Genomic DNA, 20963 nt, shown 5'->3' with positions numbered 1-20963 from the left:
ATTAAATTATTTTGTCTTGTCATTTTCTGTTATTTGTCTATTAAAATGTATCTTACACAAAGTGCTCTGTTCTACGTAAGTCTGGGTTAATAATTGCTTGAGTCACAAAACAAGTTATTTACAGAAATTTAATTTATGTTAAAACTAGTATTTACTAGCTTTCTTGAACAATACTGATGCATGTAGAGACTATGGTCGCTTTTAATATTACGTCATCTGTTTTTGCATTTCAGTGTACATGTCTCTAACTAGCGTGTACGCCAGTATCCTTAAAACGGTGAACACAAAATAAAAGCAACCAGAGATTCTACCTGCATCAGTGTTTTAGTTGTCTCCATATTATATTTAATTTCCACGCTGACACCCGCAACAAAATTAGAAAGTTAGTATTAACAAACATCGGATATCATTATGAGTTTTATATTATCATTTTCTATTCTGGGAAATACAAAATTATCCGCGATGTATTCCATAACATCTTTGATTTAGTTACATCTTAGTACTACGACTTTACTAGACATAGTTTTATAAGGTGCCGTCGTGATCCCATATTGAACACCATTCTCAATTCATAACAAACGCCGCCGCCAACCAATCCAGAAAGCCTATATATAAGACCGACCTTACCCAGACAGTGAAGCGACCTTCACCGATCGACTACTGTTACCCAGGGTACATGTGCATTCACTGTCGCTAATACACTCAGTTTATTGGGAGTGGCTTTTATGTCACGGGTAGTCATTAATACTGCCAGTTACTCGTAAACAAGACGTAACGACCACCACACGACGTCATTTCATGTACTGGTAAGGTACTGATATTTTCTACTATGTGATTTTTCGTTCCCTGCGCAATCTCGCGTAATGCGTGCCATATATTAGATCTAGACGAGTATTTAATGTCACGCGTACGTGTTTGTGTATACGAGTACTATTTCGTTGTCTGACTATTGTTGGTTATGTAATTGATACCTCGCCATGTTTCAGAAGCCAGCGTTTCAGATCGCACTGTTTTTGAACTTGTATTTTTGTTCGGCTTTGCATATTATCCCAATATTACCCGATGGCGGTGATCTCTCAAGCGGAAGATGACCTGAACATCAACGATTGAGGCATTGTTTTTAGAAGTTATTTACCGTTAAAATTACAGTATTACGCCATATTGAAAGGGATACCCGCTCTGTTAAATATTTTAAATGTGTTAGGTTTTTGTACTGTTCTATCAAACAATCTCATTGTTATTCACGGGGTATGACAGTATACAGACTGTTTATCCGTGAACATATGCTACAAATATTCATATATTATAGTCTATAACAGCGTGATGCCGTGTAATAATTTTTATATATTGCTATATTTCATTTCTAACTTCGCACGTAGTAAATATAGAATTTAACAACACACCTTTATCGCGCCTAATATTAAAAACTGCACAAACTCACAGTATGTACCTGGTATATAAATTCACAATTTCAGGGTATATCTTACTTTCGCATTCATGGGAAGTGAATTTTAAAATCGCATTGTACTCGCAATGTCCTTATTTAAATTACTCCTTACCCGGGGTACGTTCAATCCTCTTATGTGATAGACTTTTACAAATATAAATAAATATAAATAAATGTATTATTTTTAAAATATCATTACCGTAATAGTGAATTCCCTGAACTTGACATTGGCATTATAGCAAAGCATACGGGTATGTGCATTTTCGCCACCATGTCTAATACTTTAGTTATTGTTCAGATATACCCTATGAACACCGGCGTTCTCCGGTGACACGCCGGGCGGTCATGTTTCCATATCCTTTATTTTAAAGGGACATTCGCCGACAAATTGACAATTTTACAAAAAACTATCTATAGTTCACAAACGCCACATAGGAGATATTTTCTTAAAACCAGTACGGTACATAATTTTACATCTAATGTTTTGGATCCAACGTGAGATCCAGACGAGTTATGTTTCATAATAAGAATCGTTATGCACCCAGAGACATGTACACTGACTGTGTGGTTTGGCCCCTCAGTGCACGTTCACACCCAGAGACATGTACACTGACTGTGTGGTTTGTCCCCTCAGTACACGTTCATACCCAGAGACATGTACACAGACTGTGTGGTTTGGCCCCTCAGTACACGTTTACACACAGAGACATGTACACTGACTGTGTGGTTTGTCCCCTCAGTACACGTTTACACACAGAGACATGTACATTGACTGTGTGGTTTGTCCCCTCAGTACACGTTTACACACAGAGACATGTACATTGACTGTGTGGTTTGTCCCCTCAGTGCACGTTTACACACAGAGACATGTACATTGACTGTGTGGTTTGTCCCCTCAGTACACGTTTACACACAGAGACATGTACACTGACTGTATGGTTTGTCCCCTCAGTGCACGTTTACACACAGAGACATGTACATTGACTGTGTGGTTTGTCCCCACAGTGCACGTTTACACCCAGAGACATGTACACTGACTGTATGGTTTGTCCCCTCAGTGCACGTTTACACACAGAGACATGTACACTAACTGTGTGGTTTGGCCCCTCAGTGCACGTTTACACCCAGAGACATGTACACTGACTGTATGGTTTGTCCCCTCAGTACACGTTTACACCCAGAGACATGTACACTGACTGTATGGTTTGTCCCCTCAGTACACGTTTACACCCAGAGACATGTACACTGACTGTATGGTTTGTCCCCTCAGTACACGTTTACACCCAGAGACATGTACACTGACTGTATGGTTTGTCCCCTCAGTACACGTTTACACCCAGAGACATGTACACTGACTGTGTGGTTTGTCCCCTCAGTGCACGTTTACACCCAGAGACATGTATATTGACTGTGTGGTTTGTCCCCTCAGTGCACGTTTACACCCAGAGACATGTACACGGACTGTGTGGTTTGGCCCCTCAGTGCACGTTTATACCCAGAGACATGTACATTGACTGTGTGGTTTGTCCCCTCAGTACACGTTTACACCCAGAGACATGTACAGTGACTGTATGGTTTGTCCCCTCAGTGCACGTTTACACCCAGAGACATGTACATTGACTGTGTGGTTTGTCCCCTCAGTGCACGTTTACACACAGAGACATGTACATTGACTGTGTGGTTTGTCCCCTCAGTGCACGTTTACACACAGAGACATGTACACTAACTGTGTGGTTTGTCCCCTCAGTACACGTTTACACCCAGAGACATGTACACTGACTGTGTGGTTTGTCCCCTCAGTACACGTTCATACCCAGAGACATGTACATTGACTGTGTGGTTTGTCCCCTCAGTGCACGTTTACACCCAGAGACATGTACATTGACTGTGTGGTTTGTCCCCTCAGTGCACGTTTACACCCAGAGACATGTACACTGACTGTATGGTTTGTCCCCTCAGTGCACGTTTACACCCAGAGACATGTACACTGACTGTGTGGTTTGTCCCCTCAGTACACGTTTACACCCAGAGACATGTACACTGACTGTATGGTTTGTCCCCTCAGTGCACGTTTACACCCAGAGACATGTACACTGACTGTGTGGTTTGTCCCCTCAGTGCACGTTCATACCCAGAGACATGTACACTGACTGTGTGGTTTGTCCCCTCAGTACACGTTTACACACAGAGACATGTACATTGACTGTGTGGTTTGTCCCCTCAGTGCACGTTTACACACAGAGACATGTACACTGACTGTGTGGTTTGTCCCCTCAGTACACGTTCATACCCAGAGACATGTACACGGACTGTGTGGTTTGTCCCCTCAGTACACGTTTACACCCAGAGACATGTACACTGACTGTGTGGTTTGTCCCCTCAGTGCACGTTTACACCCAGAGACATGTACACTGACTGTGTGATTTGTCCCCTCAGTGCACGTTTACACACAGAGACATGTACACTGACTGTGTGATTTGTCCCCTCAGTACACGTTTACACCCAGAGACATGTACACTGACTGTGTGGTTTGTCCCCTCAGTGCACGTTTACACACAGAGACATGTACACTGACTGTGTGATTTGTCCCCTCAGTACACGTTTACACCCAGAGACATGTACACTGACTGTGTGGTTTGGCCCCTCAGTACACGTTTACACACAGAGACATGTACACTGACTGTATGGTTTGTCCCCTCAGTGCACGTTTACACCCAGAGACATGTACACTGACTGTGTGATTTGTCCCCTCAGTACACGTTTACACCCAGAGACATGTACACTGACTGTGTGGTTTGTCCCCTCAGTGCACGTTTACACACAGAGACATGTACACTAACTGTGTGGTTTGGCCCCTCAGTGCACGTTTACACCCAGAGACATGTACACTGACTGTATGGTTTGTCCCCTCAGTGCACGTTCATACCCAGAGACATGTACACTGACTGTATGGTTTGTCCCCTCAGTACACGTTTACACCCAGAGACATGTACACTGACTGTATGGTTTGTCCCCTCAGTACACGTTTACACCCAGAGACATGTACACTGACTGTGTGGTTTGTCCCCTCAGTGCACGTTTACACCCAGAGACATGTATATTGACTGTGTGGTTTGTCCCCTCAGTGCACGTTTACACCCAGAGACATGTACACGGACTGTGTGGTTTGGCCCCTCAGTGCACGTTTACACCCAGAGACATGTACACTGACTGTATGGTTTGTCCCCTCAGTACACGTTTACACCCAGAGACATGTACACGGACTGTGTGGTTTGTCCCCTCAGTACACGTTTACACCCAGAGACATGTACATTGACTGTGTGGTTTGTCCCCTCAGTGCACGTTTACACCCAGAGACATGTACACTGACTGTGTGGTTTGTCCCCTCAGTACACGTTTACACCCAGAGACATGTACACGGACTGTGTGGTTTGTCCCCTCAGTACACGTTTACACACAGAGACATGTACATTGACTGTGTGATTTGTCCCCTCAGTACACGTTTACACCCAGAGACATGTACACTGACTGTGTGGTTTGTCCCCTCAGTGCACGTTTACACCCAGAGACATGTACACTGACTGTGTGGTTTGTCCCCTCAGTACACGTTTACACCCAGAGACATGTACACGGACTGTGTGGTTTGTCCCCTCAGTACACGTTTACACACAGAGACATGTACATTGACTGTGTGATTTGTCCCCTCAGTACACGTTTACACCCAGAGACATGTACACTGACTGTGTGGTTTGTCCCCTCAGTGCACGTTTACACCCAGAGACATGTACATTGACTGTGTGGTTTGTCCCCTCAGTGCACGTTCATACCCAGAGACATGTATATTGACTGTGTGGTTTGTCCCCTCAGTACACGTTTACACCCAGAGACATGTACACTGACTGTGTGGTTTGTCCCCTCAGTGCACGTTTACACCCAGAGACATGTACATTGACTGTGTGGTTTGTCCCCTCAGTGCACGTTTACACCCAGAGACATGTATATTGACTGTGTGGTTTGTCCCCTCAGTGCACGTTTACACCCAGAGACATGTATATTGACTGTGTGGTTTGTCCCCTCAGTACACGTTTACACCCAGAGACATGTACACGGACTGTGTGGTTTGTCCCCTCAGTGCACGTTTACACCCAGAGACATGTACACTGACTGTGTGGTTTGTCCCCTCAGTACACGTTTACACACAGAGACATGTACACGGACTGTGTGGTTTGTCCCCTCAGTACATGTTTACACACAGAGACATGTACATTGACTGTATGGTTTGTCCCCTCAGTGCACGTTCATACCCAGAGACATGTACATTGACTGTGTGGTTTGTCCCCTCAGTGCACGTTTACACCCAGAGACATGTACACTGACTGTGTGGTTTGTCCCCTCAGTACACGTTTACACCCAGAGACATGTACACGGACTGTGTGGTTTGTCCCCTCAGTACACGTTTACACACAGAGACATGTACATTGACTGTGTGATTTGTCCCCTCAGTACACGTTTACACCCAGAGACATGTACACTGACTGTGTGGTTTGTCCCCTCAGTGCACGTTTACACCCAGAGACATGTACACTGACTGTGTGGTTTGTCCCCTCAGTACACGTTTACACCCAGAGACATGTACACAGACTGTGTGGTTTGTCCCCTCAGTACACGTTTACACACAGAGACATGTACATTGACTGTGTGATTTGTCCCCTCAGTACACGTTTACACCCAGAGACATGTACACTGACTGTGTGGTTTGTCCCCTCAGTGCACGTTTACACCCAGAGACATGTACATTGACTGTGTGGTTTGTCCCCTCAGTGCACGTTCATACCCAGAGACATGTATATTGACTGTGTGGTTTGTCCCCTCAGTACACGTTTACACCCAGAGACATGTACACTGACTGTGTGGTTTGTCCCCTCAGTGCACGTTTACACCCAGAGACATGTACATTGACTGTGTGGTTTGTCCCCTCAGTGCACGATTACACCCAGAGACATGTATATTGACTGTGTGGTTTGTCCCCTCAGTGCACGTTTACACCCAGAGACATGTATATTGACTGTGTGGTTTGTCCCCTCAGTACACGTTTACACCCAGAGACATGTACACGGACTGTGTGGTTTGTCCCCTCAGTGCACGTTTACACCCAGAGACATGTACACTGACTGTGTGGTTTGTCCCCTCAGTACACGTTTACACACAGAGACATGTACACGGACTGTGTGGTTTGTCCCCTCAGTACACGTTTACACACAGAGACATGTACATTGACTGTATGGTTTGTCCCCTCAGTGCACGTTCATACCCAGAGACATGTACACTGACTGTGTGGTTTGTCCCCTCAGTACACGTTTACACACAGAGACATGTACATTGACTGTGTGGTTTGTCCCCTCAGTGCACGTTTACACCCAGAGACATGTACACTGACTGTGTGGTTTGTCCCCTCAGTACACGTTTACACCCAGAGACATGTACACTGACTGTGTGGTTTGTCCCCTCAGTGCACGTTTACACCCAGAGACATGTACACTGACTGTGTGGTTTGTCCCCTCAGTACACGTTTACACACAGAGACATGTACACGGACTGTGTGGTTTGTCCCCTCAGTACACGTTTACACACAGAGACATGTACATTGACTGTGTGATTTGTCCCCTCAGTACACGTTTACACCCAGAGACATGTACACTGACTGTGTGGTTTGTCCCCTCAGTGCACGTTTACACCCAGAGACATGTACACTGACTGTGTGGTTTGTCCCCTCAGTACACGTTTACACCCAGAGACATGTACACGGACTGTGTGGTTTGTCCCCTCAGTACACGTTTACACACAGAGACATGTACATTGACTGTGTGATTTGTCCCCTCAGTACACGTTTACACCCAGAGACATGTACACTGACTGTGTGGTTTGTCCCCTCAGTGCACGTTTACACCCAGAGACATGTACATTGACTGTGTGGTTTGTCCCCTCAGTGCACGTTCATACCCAGAGACATGTATATTGACTGTGTGGTTTGTCCCCTCAGTACACGTTTACACCCAGAGACATGTACACTGACTGTGTGGTTTGTCCCCTCAGTGCACGTTTACACCCAGAGACATGTACATTGACTGTGTGGTTTGTCCCCTCAGTGCACGTTTACACCCAGAGACATGTATATTGACTGTGTGGTTTGTCCCCTCAGTGCACGTTTACACCCAGAGACATGTATATTGACTGTGTGGTTTGTCCCCTCAGTACACGTTTACACCCAGAGACATGTACACGGACTGTGTGGTTTGTCCCCTCAGTGCACGTTTACACCCAGAGACATGTACACTGACTGTGTGGTTTGTCCCCTCAGTACACGTTTACACACAGAGACATGTACACGGACTGTGTGGTTTGTCCCCTCAGTACACGTTTACACACAGAGACATGTACATTGACTGTATGGTTTGTCCCCTCAGTGCACGTTCATACCCAGAGACATGTACACTGACTGTGTGGTTTGTCCCCTCAGTACACGTTTACACCCAGAGACATGTACACTGACTGTGTGGTTTGTCCCCTCAGTACACGTTTACACCCAGAGACATGTACACTGACTGTGTGGTTTGTCCCCTCAGTGCACGTTTACACCCAGAGACATGTACACTGACTGTGTGGTTTGTCCCCTCAGTATACGTTTACACACAGAGACATGTACATTGACTGTATGGTTTGTCCCCTCAGTGCACGTTTACACCCAGAGACATGTACACTGACTGTGTGGTTTGTCCCCTCAGTACACGTTTACACACAGAGACATGTACATTGACTGTATGGTTTGTCCCCTCAGTGCACGTTTACACCCAGAGACATGTATATTGACTGTGTGGTTTGTCCCCTCAGTGCACGTTTACACCCAGAGACATGTACACTGACTGTATGGTTTGTCCCCTCAGTGCACGTTTACACCCAGAGACATGTACACTGACTGTGTGGTTTGTCCCCTCAGTACACGTTTACACACAGAGACATGTACATTGACTGTATGGTTTGTCCCCTCAGTGCACGTTTACACCCAGAGACATGTACACTGACTGTGTGGTTTGTCCCCTCAGTGCACGTTCATACCCAGAGACATGTACACTGACTGTGTGGTTTGTCCCCTCAGTACACGTTTACACACAGAGACATGTACATTGACTGTGTGGTTTGTCCCCTCAGTGCACGTTTACACCCAGAGACATGTACACTGACTGTGTGATTTGTCCCCTCAGTGCACGTTCATACCCAGAGACATGTACACTGACTGTGTGGTTTGTCCCCTCAGTACACGTTTACACACAGAGACATGTACATTGACTGTGTGGTTTGTCCCCTCAGTGCACGTTTACACCCAGAGACATGTACACTGACTGTATGGTTTGTCCCCTCAGTGCACGTTCATACCCAGAGACATGTACACTGACTGTGTGGTTTGTCCCCTCAGTACACGTTTACACACAGAGACATGTACATTGACTGTGTGGTTTGTCCCCTCAGTGCACGTTTACACCCAGAGACATGTACACTGACTGTGTGATTTGTCCCCTCAGTACACGTTTACACCCAGAGACATGTACACTGACTGTGTGGTTTGTCCCCTCAGTACACGTTTACACACAGAGACATGTACACTGACTGTGTGGTTTGTCCCCTCAGTGCACGTTCATACCCAGAGACATGTACACTGACTGTGTGGTTTGTCCCCTCAGTGCACGTTTACACACAGAGACATGTATATTGACTGTGTGGTTTGTCCCCTCAGTACACGTTTACACCCAGAGACATGTACACTGACTGTGTGGTTTGTCCCCTCAGTACACGTTTACACACAGAGACATGTACATTGACTGTGTGGTTTGTCCCCTCAGTACACGTTTACACCCAGAGACATGTACACTGACTGTGTGGTTTGTCCCCTCAGTACACGTTTACACACAGAGACATGTACATTGACTGTGTGGTTTGTCCCCTCAGTACACGTTTACACACAGAGACATGTACACTGACTGTGTGGTTTGTCCCCTCAGTACACGTTTACACACAGAGACATGTACACTGACTGTGTGGTTTGTCCCCTCAGTACACGTTTACACACAGAGACATGTACACTGACTGTGTGGTTTGTCCCCTCAGTACACGTTTACACCCAGAGACATGTACACTGACTGTGTGGTTTGTCCCCTCAGTACACGTTTACACACAGAGACATGTACATTGACTGTGTGGTTTGTCCCCTCAGTGCACGTTCATACCCAGAGACATGTACACTGACTGTGTGGTTTGTCCCCTCAGTACACGTTTACACACAGAGACATGTATATTGACTGTGTGGTTTGTCCCCTCAGTGCACGTTTACACACAGAGACATGTACATTGACTGTGTGGTTTGTCCCCTCAGTGCACGTTCATACCCAGAGACATGTACATTGACTGTGTGGTGTGTCCCCTCAGTGCACGTTTACACCCAGAGACATGTACACTGACTGTGTGGTTTGTCCCCTCAGTGCACGTTCATACCCAGAGACATGTACACTGACTGTGTGGTTTGTCCCCTCAGTACACGTTTACACACAGAGACATGTACATTGACTGTGTGGTTTGTCCCCTCAGTGCACGTTTACACACAGAGACATGTACATTGACTGTGTGGTTTGTCCCCTCAGTGCACGTTTACACCCAGAGACATGTACACTGACTGTGTGATTTGTCCCCTCAGTGCACGTTTACACCCAGAGACATGTACACTGACTGTGTGGTTTGTCCCCTCAGTACACGTTTATACCCAGAGACATGTGTGGTTTGTCCCCTCAGTGCACGTTTGAATTTCGTGTAAACACACAGGGTACACGCTGCATGCGTCACATGGGACCCAATCAACGACTGCTTTGTCAGCACCAGTGTCGTAGACGACGCCTATCACAAACGAGTTAATAGCATGACCTGAAGTTTCACCTTATGCATTCAGTGAAGGGGACCCGAACTGTCTGACCTTACCTGGAGTACGCGTACGTTTGCCAGTGTTTGTCTCGTTATATAGAAATACACTACAAAACAGACTTTACGTAAAACTATGGTCGATATTCTGAGGTTGTGATTGACTATTCGGACATGTAGTCACTGACTTCAATGCGTCGTAGCTTTATTTCCACTGGTTCTAGACAGACTTAGAAACACTTGCACAGGTATGCAATATTTCCTGTTGTCGTTAAAGTCTGGATAATCATTGTTCATGTTTATTTCCTGCATGTCATTACGTCACTGATTAGCTACAAGCGTTCAACAAAACGATTAGCCATAATTACAACATTAGCTCCATGATTTTAGTCTGTCATTCATCGCAACAAACAGTGAGATAGTATTTTTCTGGGAACAATTAAACACTTCCGTTTTTTACGTGAATTTGTTTTATGTTTATCGGGTAAAAGTGGTCCGATTCAGATCACATCTGTGCCCAGACATCCTGATACAAATGAACATTCAGTATCATTAGATCATTAACATTCATCGAGCGTTTGATATTAGAGTCTAGTAAATACAACATAGAACATTTAAACTGTCTATATACGGTGTCTGAACATTTAACTCAATGTCAACAACTGCCATGGTATTAGTATGTTATTCACATACACTGACCGTAGTACATTTTCCTAGTTGGTACAATAGGTGACGTATATGATGATTTGGCCTCGACAATAAATTGTTAAGTTTCAAACCTTACCCAGGGTACAGTCTCACATAATTTGACCTCGACAATGAATTGTTAAGTGTCAAACCTTACCCAGTGTACAGTCTCACATAATTTGACCTCGACAATGAATTGTTAAGTGTCAAACCTTACCCGGGGTACAGTCTCACATAATTTGACCTCGACAATGAATTATTAAGTACCCAACCTTACTCAGGAAACGTATGGAATAATAGCATAGACAAAAAACTAAAATTAAGACAATAATAGTGAAACCATGACAACCGCCACCAGAACGTGAGTATGCTAATGAAGTCGTTTTGTGTGTATAATATGAGATGTATATGCCATAGTGTGACCCGCATTCCAATTACATTTGATATCATATTATGAAAATGCATTTAAATTAAATGTGAATACTGGCAGCATGCTGAGGTTACTAGTTACAAAGTTCACACTATTATCATGTGACTTGTGAGGTCAGCATGACGTAGTTGGTGTTGGTGTAAATAATGTAGTTCAAACAGACTATTCTGATTGTGTAGTCTTTCGTAATTGTATCTTATGAAACTCTATCAACGTCATTCGTTGTTGTATTATATGATATATAAGTTTTCGACTGTTTAGTTTTTTATTTCACTTGTGTCATCTAAAACAGTCCCGTATATACAGTAAGTTATTTTATGTAGTTTTGTGTTCAGGTTTATTTCACTGAATCGTGTTGTTTGTGTAACGCCGCCCGTAGCGATGAAAGGAGTGCTCACGAAGCGGGCAGTGCACAACGGGTCACTGCACACTACCTGACAATAATCAAACGAAATCTGTTGCAATACAACGTTTTTTTAATGATGTGTTTATTTTGGAATAAATCTACACACACAGAAAGACACTCTTCTCTGAAATAAAGATTTTCTCAGACATTATTCAAGATAGTGTCCATTACAGTGCTTTATTTTTGGCAAAACTCCATACATGTTTTCTATGCGAACAAGTTAGGTTCAATATTGGTATTATATCTCTTGCCAAGCGTTGGTTTGTTCATCCACCAGTAGGAAGCGTGAGCTGCGTTAGTTGTACCCTACTGATGAGATTTAGGCTATATTTTCAAGTATTAAAAAATAACAAACGTGAATATTTTCGAACGTTGGTAACTCACTCTCAAAATAAATGTTTGTGGTTGAGCGAAATGCATACGAACCGCATAAATTTCGCATCCATGAGTGTTAACCAATGTCCGTGTGTCAATTGATTATCTCTTGCTCGAGAACAACATTTGCGTCCTGATCTGAGAAATTCTCTGCATTCTGTAGGGGGGGGGGGAGTTCCTTGTTGACGGGTTAGTGAACGTCTAATCAAAATCATCAATGCTAACTTATACTATAAATATACTATATCGTGTTACGCTAATATGGTTGGTTGATATTTTGAAAATTCTATAGCGGTATTAATATTTAGTCTTTATTTTTTGTTATCTCAGTTTGTTTTCTGATGGACGGTCATAATTAAGTTTTCAACAACAATTGTTCATATATCGTCGTATTACCGCTGTGAGACAGAAACCCACTATGACTGTGAGTTACTCGCTCAGCACGTCTCGGGCAGGTGTCCTGACGTTCCCACGACTGTTATTCAGATGGAGAGGAAGTATTTATAAATTGGTGTATGTGGAATTATTCATCTATCTCATGTTTTACTTCGCATTGTCGTTCACTTATCGATTTGCACTGAATGCCTACCAACGAACACTTTTTGAAGAGGTGAGTAAAATAATAAATTTCGATTGGCTATGCGCTTGAAGTATGGCGTAAAAGTATTTTTTACGTGTTCCCATTACCGGCGCACAATGTCTTGTCTTTGGTCCAACTTGAACAAAACCGGTCAAGACATGTCTGAGAAATGACGCCGGAAAACGAATTAATGAAATGAACCCAAAACACCGAAGTCACCATTATTTCAGACTATTTTTTAAACTAAAAGTCGGGCATGATTACGTAACTCCAAACTATGACGTAAAACAGCTTCTTTGAGTATTTCTCGTTATAACTCACAACATAGTGTTGTTCATTTTATTACAGGTGTGCGGGTTTTTCAGTGACATTTTCCTTGACGTTATTCCTCTCAGTTTCCTCATGGGATTCTACGTGGCACTTGTCGCGGCTCGCTGGTGGAATATGTACAGCGCAATTCCCTATATCGATGGTATAAGTCAAATATTTGCCACCTACATCCGGGGCAATGATGACGTCACGCGGATGCAGCGTCGGTCTCTTGTAAGGTGGATCACCTTGACGTCGACCATAGTATTTACGTCTGTGTCACCTCCCGTCTTGAAACGTTTTCCAACGTGTCTTCATCTAGTGAAGGCTGGTGAGTTTCGTTCCCGGGTGACCTCGTATCATTTGTGTTATATAAGCGCCATGAGGTATTGTTATTTAGTTTTCAAAGGTCGTCCCGCACAATACATGTACCCGTTATTGTTCCGTCTGAAGTCGGAATGATGGTTCTTTAAACGCCCTCTAGTGGTGACTAATTGTGATTCGTTTGATTCAATGAACGTCGCAGAATCGGCGAATAAACGGCGTCTTGCCGTTTCAAACAAGCACAGAAAATGTATATAAATATGAAACCAGGTTTAAAAATCACAAAAATGTAATTATCCACGTGATTGTGTTCACAATTATACAAATTTCGCGTGCCCGTGAAGTGCGCCACAAGCGTAAGAATGGAGAAATGTTTATTGCGTATTCCGAGGTCATTTTTTAATATTTTTTTGTTACAGAGGGTGATTTTGTCGATACAAAAAAACATGTAATGCGTGGATTCAAATTAATTATTTAATAAATGTTAACACTAAACATATATTTTGTTGGTGTGGTACAAAAAAATAAAACTGCACAAATTTTCAATTTACCGTGAGAACGAGCACAGCGTGTTTGTCATCAGCCATCATACACAGGTCGTCATTTTAAAATCTCGTACTATGTGGGACGATAGCAGTGTGATAATGTATCGCGTTTTTACACAGGACTGATGACTGAGAGCGAGCGAAAGACGTACGAGCACATGCCCACCCCTCATGTAAAATGGTGGCTGCCGATATCATGGTGCTGTAATTTGGTAGGCAGGCTGAAAGCAGACGGTAAGGTGGATGGTGAAATGGCTGACTTGTTGCTGAAGGTAATACGGGTTCACAGGGTTTTGAAATATTTAAATATAAATTTAATTTTTTGTGATATAACAGCATTCGAATTATTTTTGGAAAATCCATTGATGTTTCTAAAAAGTTGTTTATTTTATTATTGAACCATCTCATTAGTGCATGCCTTCATTTGGTAAAACTCTACAAATGAATGTTTGTTTGTTGGCCAAACATAGTTTGCTCACACATTTGGTCATTTTCCCCAAAAACTTATGGCAGGATTTATTTTGATGGTAATTAAAAAAAATCCAGTAGTGAGTTGGAATTTTTTTACGACAATTTAATGTATTTGTATGTACCAATGAAAGTAAAATGGTTACTATCAGCCAAGATTAGTGGTAATATATGCTTATCGCCGAAGTGCAAACACATTCAGAAACGCTGGTTTCTATGTGCAATGTCCTGAACCTGAAGACGGCGTGTGCTGTAACAATATTTGTATATATTCCTGTTTTTAAAAGTTCAAGTGAAAGTCTGAACACGGTTACAATGAGTTGGACATCGATTGACGTTTAATGTATAACTTGCATTCTTGTTTCAGGAAATTCAAGCCCATCGTCAGGCATGTGGTGCAATGATGGATTATGATTGGATAAGTATACCATTAGTCTACACTCAGGTTAGTATACTATGTCATTTTACTGCTTTTGACAATCGGGAATCTCATTGGCCGATATGTAATCACGTGGTACAATGATGGATTATAATTGGACAACTGTGCAATTTTCTTATACACTTAAAGTGTAACTGAATTGGGACAATTGACTTTTTTTGTGTGCAAAAATTATTTATAAACAACATTATGAAAAAAAATCAAGTGAAAAATGTACATAAATTAAATAAACGATCAATAATAATGTTCTGGATAAGGAAACGCCCACGTCCAATTTCTTGGCCGACTCAGAACGAGGCTTCAGCTAGAGAACCTAATTAGCATGCAAGGGTGATTTGTGACGTCACGGGGGGAACTTGTCACCGTTTCACAATGGCCGCTATACGCATGCAGTGCTCGGAAGCGACACGGAATCTATCTTATCATCGTCTGACGAGAGTTGTGAGATCGAGGAATATGATGACAACGAGAGATGTCACGATTTTGTTTTAGAGTGCCAGGGACAAAGTGGCCCATACAGGTTTGAACCTGCGAGAAAAGTATGCGATGTGGGTCATGTGGGTGTAGGGTCATTCCAGTTTTTGTCCACCCCCCCTACGGATGGTTTAAATCCGAGGGGTCATATTTTTACAAAAAAGATGGATGGTACAATTCCGAGAGGTGTCATTTTTTGACTATTTGTTTTTCTATATCCACACCCCTACAGATGATTTAATTCCGAGGGGGGGGGTCATATTTTTGATTATTTTTTTTTCATATTATCCACACTCCCCACAGATGATGTGAATCCATGCGGTCATAATTTTTAAGCTTCCAAGGGGTAGGTTTGTAATAAAAAAAAGTGTCAGCCAAGAGACCTGACAGGCTTCACAATTATTCACTGAAAAACATCGGCATATTTTGACAAACGGATGGGATTTGACCTCAGTTCAAAAAAAAAAGAAAGAAAAAACAGGGCTGAGATACAAATCAGTTTTGCAAGTTGGTAAATAAGGTAAACCAGACTGAGGTCGACGATTTTCAGTATCGAAGGACTTCCGTGTGAATCATGATTTTCAAATTGTTCATCGGCTGGTCACCAAATATTTACGGCTACAACTAAATGGACACGTTTTTTTCTGAAGACCGATACATTATTTCTGCATGTCAAGTGCTATTCGATTTTTTACAGGGCATGTGGTTTTTATTTGAAAATATTTTTTGTGAGAATACTTTTAAAGTACGTATAGATCGAGCTCAGGTCACTGATCGTGACTTAATTTTGAAAATTGGATGTCAAATTTTACCAGACCGACGCCATCACAACCATCCAATCATAGTTAGAAATGTACGCACTTGTTTTGGAACTTTGTATCAAGATGGCTGGCGACAACGCCTACGCACCAGGCGGCGTACGTGTGTTGTGCATGTATTAGTAGTCCGGCCATGGGATCGGTTCTCTTACCAGAAAATAAAATGAGCTAAAAAAAAGGTAATTTTATAACAAAAACAGTTTCATTTCGTATATAGCAAATTTTGTTGTATCCGAACGACGATTTCATCCTGTGATTTAAATTTATCACAATTTTCCTTGCAGTCAATACGACACTCGACACCTTGCCGATTGTAATGTACTTCACAAAGTTTTTGGTGCCCAATACTCGCAACACTAAAATAATTCAACAAGATATCTTTTTAGTAAAATGTCATTTTACTCATGTCACAATACTTTGAAGCTGATGCCATGTTGATGCCATGAGACTGCGAAGCTGAGGCCACGATGATTCCACAAAATTAGCTGCGGTTCCGTAGCTCTTTGGTGCGAACTACAATCGAATTTCGCCCTAACAATTTCATTTGGACGTCTTTTTTTTAATTTTGTTGTTGTACGGGCCGGCCAGAGTCAGTCACGTAAATAATGCGGTCGGCAACATAGGGCTATGATTCCACAGCTACCACAAAATAAGCGAGGCGAGCACAGCTTCAATTTTCAATGACGCGGAGCTGATGCCACAATGATGCGATGCTGAGGCGACAATGAAGCCGTGCGTAGGCGACAATGATGCCACAAAAGCCAAAGCTTTCGCGAGAACTGTACTGCATACTGTATGCTGGTTTACTAAACGCTTGCGTATGGAAAATGGTAAACAATCTTGTCTGCTGGCAATATCCTGCTTTATGGTCCCGTTGGTGGCGCCATTTCGGCAACACTCGTAATGCCGAAAAAACTCGAAGGTGACAGGAGAGGGGGGCGTGGCCCGGTTATGGAATATCATTGACTGTTTACCCAATTTATATACCCTTTTCACTTGATTTTTTTTCATAATGTTGTTCATAAATAAATTTTGCACACAAAAAAGTCAATTAGCCCAATTCAGTTACACTTTAAGTTAGTATACCGTGTCATTTACTGCGTTTGATAACGTGTTAAAATCGGCACTCACTGATGTGCGTGTACGGCTGGGTCCGATAACGATTATGCTGCCATTAACGACAAATTCGTACATTGAACACCACTGACTATTCAACATTCTTTTTCATCGATTGGTTATCCAGGTCGTCACTATAGCGACGTATACATTCTTCTTAGCAAAGCTATTTTCCTCACAGTTTCTGGAGTCGTCAACCGAGGTTGATCTCTACTTTCCGATTATACTGGTGTTTGAATTTCTGTTTTACTTTGGCTGGTTGAAGGTAGGTAATGGTGCATCTTCGGGATATAAGATATATTTGTGTGAAATATATCTCTAATTGGAGTTCTAATTGGAGACTTACATTGGTATCTTATGGATAAACAGTGTAGCTGTGTAAGAAACGGATTATGATTGGGGACAGGTGTATTTCATTGCGTAGTTGTGTGATACACGAGTTCTGATAATGGATTTACATTGGTGTATTCCGGATAAACGGTTTAGTTGTTTGATACATGAATTCTAACTGGGAATTTACACTGATGTATTCTGGAGAAATGATGTAGTTGTGAGAGACACGGATTATGATTTGTGAGACTTCGAGTCATTACTGCATTATTAGAAACGAAAAATATGTTTTAATGCTCGTCATCACCCACGTTAGTCTGAAACCTATCTGAACATATGTTATTTTTTTTTTAATTTTGCGTATTTGTAAACTATGCCATATGTGATAAAATGAGGAATTATTTGTTTTTTTTTTAAGAGAATGTCTTGTCAATTAAAACAAGCCTTTAATTACACATGCCTTAACTGGGAGGTTATTTAATAAATGTTGAACATACAGCTCCTGTCGTGATATTAACAAATAAAACCGCACCCAGCATCATTTTTCAACCATCCACAGCACGATAAGCAAAACCGTGTTTTGGAATAAGTTTTCGATTGTTTCGCACTTCCACAGGTTGCGGAAGTCATTATAAACCCATATGGAGATGACGATGACGATTTTGAAATTAATTATATACTTGACCGTACTTATCAGGTTAGTCCTCAGTTTCCATTTCTCAATTCTTAGGTCAATGTCTACCACCCAGTCATATTCAGGCAGCACGGGATCACATAAAACTTTACTACGGGTTAGTCAATACGATCACTGTACTGCCTTCGTACATACTCTGAGGTATACTCGTCATAACCTCATAATAGAACTTACAATTTCTAAGATGCAATGTATTGTAGAGTCATATTGATTATTTAATTTATTTGCCAGTTTTAAAACTACATGCGGATAATCACGTTATATCCCGACGATTGGCACTATTTATTTTGACGTTATTTTCAATTTACAGTCAATAATAATTGTGCATGAGTGTGTATTTATTGACGTTTGTCTCCGGCGTTGTAGAAGAGACTATGCATACATCTGAAAGCACACAGATTGTTGGATTGAATGGTGAATATCAACGTTAAAGGGCGGCAGTCGTCGTGCCGCGTCCTGTTCGATAAGGGACTCATAGTGACGTATACAACGCGTGTAAAATACATTGTTTATTTACATGAAATTCGAACACGCGCTGCGCGAAGACCACCGCGCTTTAAATTACAATCTCACACGCGTACACACTCGTATGTTTTTATCTAATTTCCAAAACCTGACCTATTATTGTTATTATTGCCAGCATCATACGCGATTACATTGTATTGTCTCCACATGCTACAATTCTAGATTGGCCTGCTTATCGTCGACGACTGCTACGACATGGTGCCGGAACTGGAAAAAGACAAATATTGGGTTACTCCCGATTTCTGCTTGCCCAACTGTAAATCCACTACTGCCGATAACCAGGGCAAGGCATGGTTAGGTTCTACAGTTCCAGGGGGCTTATTGTAAGTAGAAGTGGTATTATATTGATGATTTGACGTATCACTTGTATAGCTGTTGTCAATGTTAATTAATAATGCAATTCTAGCTGATAGAGCTGTTTTATTAATTGTTGTTCTACGCCATGTAGTAATGTGAATTGCTTACTTTATCCTTTTCAGGTTAAGTGCAAAACACTTTATTTTAGGACACACCTGGAATGGATTTGCAAAAAATATAAATCACAAATATTCAGCCGCAAAAGTTGCACTTCAAATGACCCCTGGTGTAGACCCCCAGACAGAAATTAGCGCGTCGTCGGATTACGATCAAACATGGGCAGCCAAGCGAGAGGCTGGTTTCAATGGGAACGACGACGACATTCCAATGCAAGAACTACCAGACAAGTCCATAGATGACAAGCCACGAAAATATGAGCTAAGACTGAGTAAGAAGGGTCCATCGAATGATACTGTCGAAGTGAAGATGCCCTGTGGTGTGTGTGTAAGTTTTGTATTTCTTTTACAACAAACATAACGACGTAACTTACATGATATCACGTTTTATAAAAGTATAATATTCGTTGGATTTTTCACAAAGTCCTTTTTTATTCTGTTGTCTACAGCTGGGGATCAAAGAAGGCACACTTAAAGAAGTTGAACATTTGGATCACCCAACCAAATGATTGAACACGGGATTATAGAACATGGTTCTCTAAGAACCAATCACAATTGATTTAGATAAAAGCACAGTCATTGGAGAATGACTTAGAATCCAAGTCAATCTACGTGATACATTGTTAGCTATAATTTCAATTTGAATGTTTGTTACATTATATAATCTACATATAATATGATTGCATGATTTTAACCTGGAAAACCATTCTTACAAAAAACAAGAATACCCTCGCCATTGTTTCGGTATATTAATCAACGTTAAATATGGATGGGTTTACAATTTTAATTTTCAATTTTGTCTTTATATTTTGTTAAAATCGCTTCGCTGTAATTTCGCGAGTAATACATGGTACGTGGTACGTGGTACGGTTTATTTTATCATGGGGTGGGGTGTAGTGGGGGAGGGGTTATGTCATGGGGTGAAGGGTTACTTTATATTCCAGAAAAGTAGAAGGCTTATCTCCGATGTAAAATCTACCATTCCAAACCATCTATAATTGTAAATGATTTGGGGAAAGACATTTTCAGGCATGCAGCTAGTTCTGTCAACAAATCTGCACGAATTTCTAACTGCGACTCGGAACTCGGGGCGTACTAATATTTCCAAATGGTATATGCTATAAAAATATAACGTTATCTATATAAAAGTACTAGTATGATTTTCGGTAAATAAATTTTACTTGATCTTAGTTGTGTCCAAGCTAATAACGCAGGTCGGGGAATGAAATGGTTGAGAAGAACTATTTCCATCTGTGTTGAATTGAGTGGATAAATCATTCCATGCTGGTGGAGCACTAATATAAGATAGTAAACAAATGAAGTGCAGTAAGATTAACATTTGTTTATTGGATAACAATTTACAGAATTTTTCAAAACACTTTTGCCGTCCGTGTATAATATACTTTGTACATTTGCCAAGACGTTTTAAATTAAACATATAATATTATTAACGCTTGCCATAACATTAACAGATATTGATTCAGATTGACAGTGTTTTGAACTTGCAAACTGGAATAAAGATGTCATCATTTTTTTCAATAAAGTTGTTTTCTAATATAGCG

The 20963-nt window shown here is 41.8% G+C and overlaps 1 protein-coding gene across 3 annotated transcripts; it reads left to right on the top strand.

Moving 5' to 3' along the window:
* Window positions 1-691: 691 nt before the first annotated feature.
* On the top strand, window positions 692-20960 carry LOC100372599 (bestrophin-4-like). 3 transcript variants are annotated; one of them, XM_085492814.1, is made up of 10 exons: window positions 692-806; window positions 12637-12916; window positions 13235-13526; window positions 14185-14336; window positions 14900-14977; window positions 17507-17644; window positions 18326-18406; window positions 19091-19251; window positions 19408-19729; window positions 19851-20960. In XM_085492814.1, exons 2-10 carry the CDS (start codon window positions 12725-12727, stop codon window positions 19908-19910), a joined length of 1476 nt encoding a protein of 491 aa, XP_085348940.1. In that variant the 5' UTR covers window positions 692-806; window positions 12637-12724; the 3' UTR covers window positions 19911-20960. The 3 variants fall into 3 exon arrangements, with proteins under 3 accessions (XP_085348940.1, XP_085348941.1, XP_006825639.2); XM_085492815.1 differs by having other exon boundaries at window positions 711-811; XM_006825576.3 differs by lacking the exon at window positions 692-806 and adding an exon at window positions 10402-10656.
* Window positions 20961-20963: the final 3 nt, after the last annotated feature.

This window comes from Saccoglossus kowalevskii, chromosome 18 (genome assembly GCF_978046115.1).
Source record: "Saccoglossus kowalevskii chromosome 18, keSacKowa6.1, whole genome shotgun sequence".
Classification (NCBI taxonomy): domain Eukaryota; kingdom Metazoa; phylum Hemichordata; class Enteropneusta; family Harrimaniidae; genus Saccoglossus; species Saccoglossus kowalevskii.
Note: the sequence above shows the minus strand (reverse complement) of the source record. Positions and strands in the feature narration are given on the sequence as shown.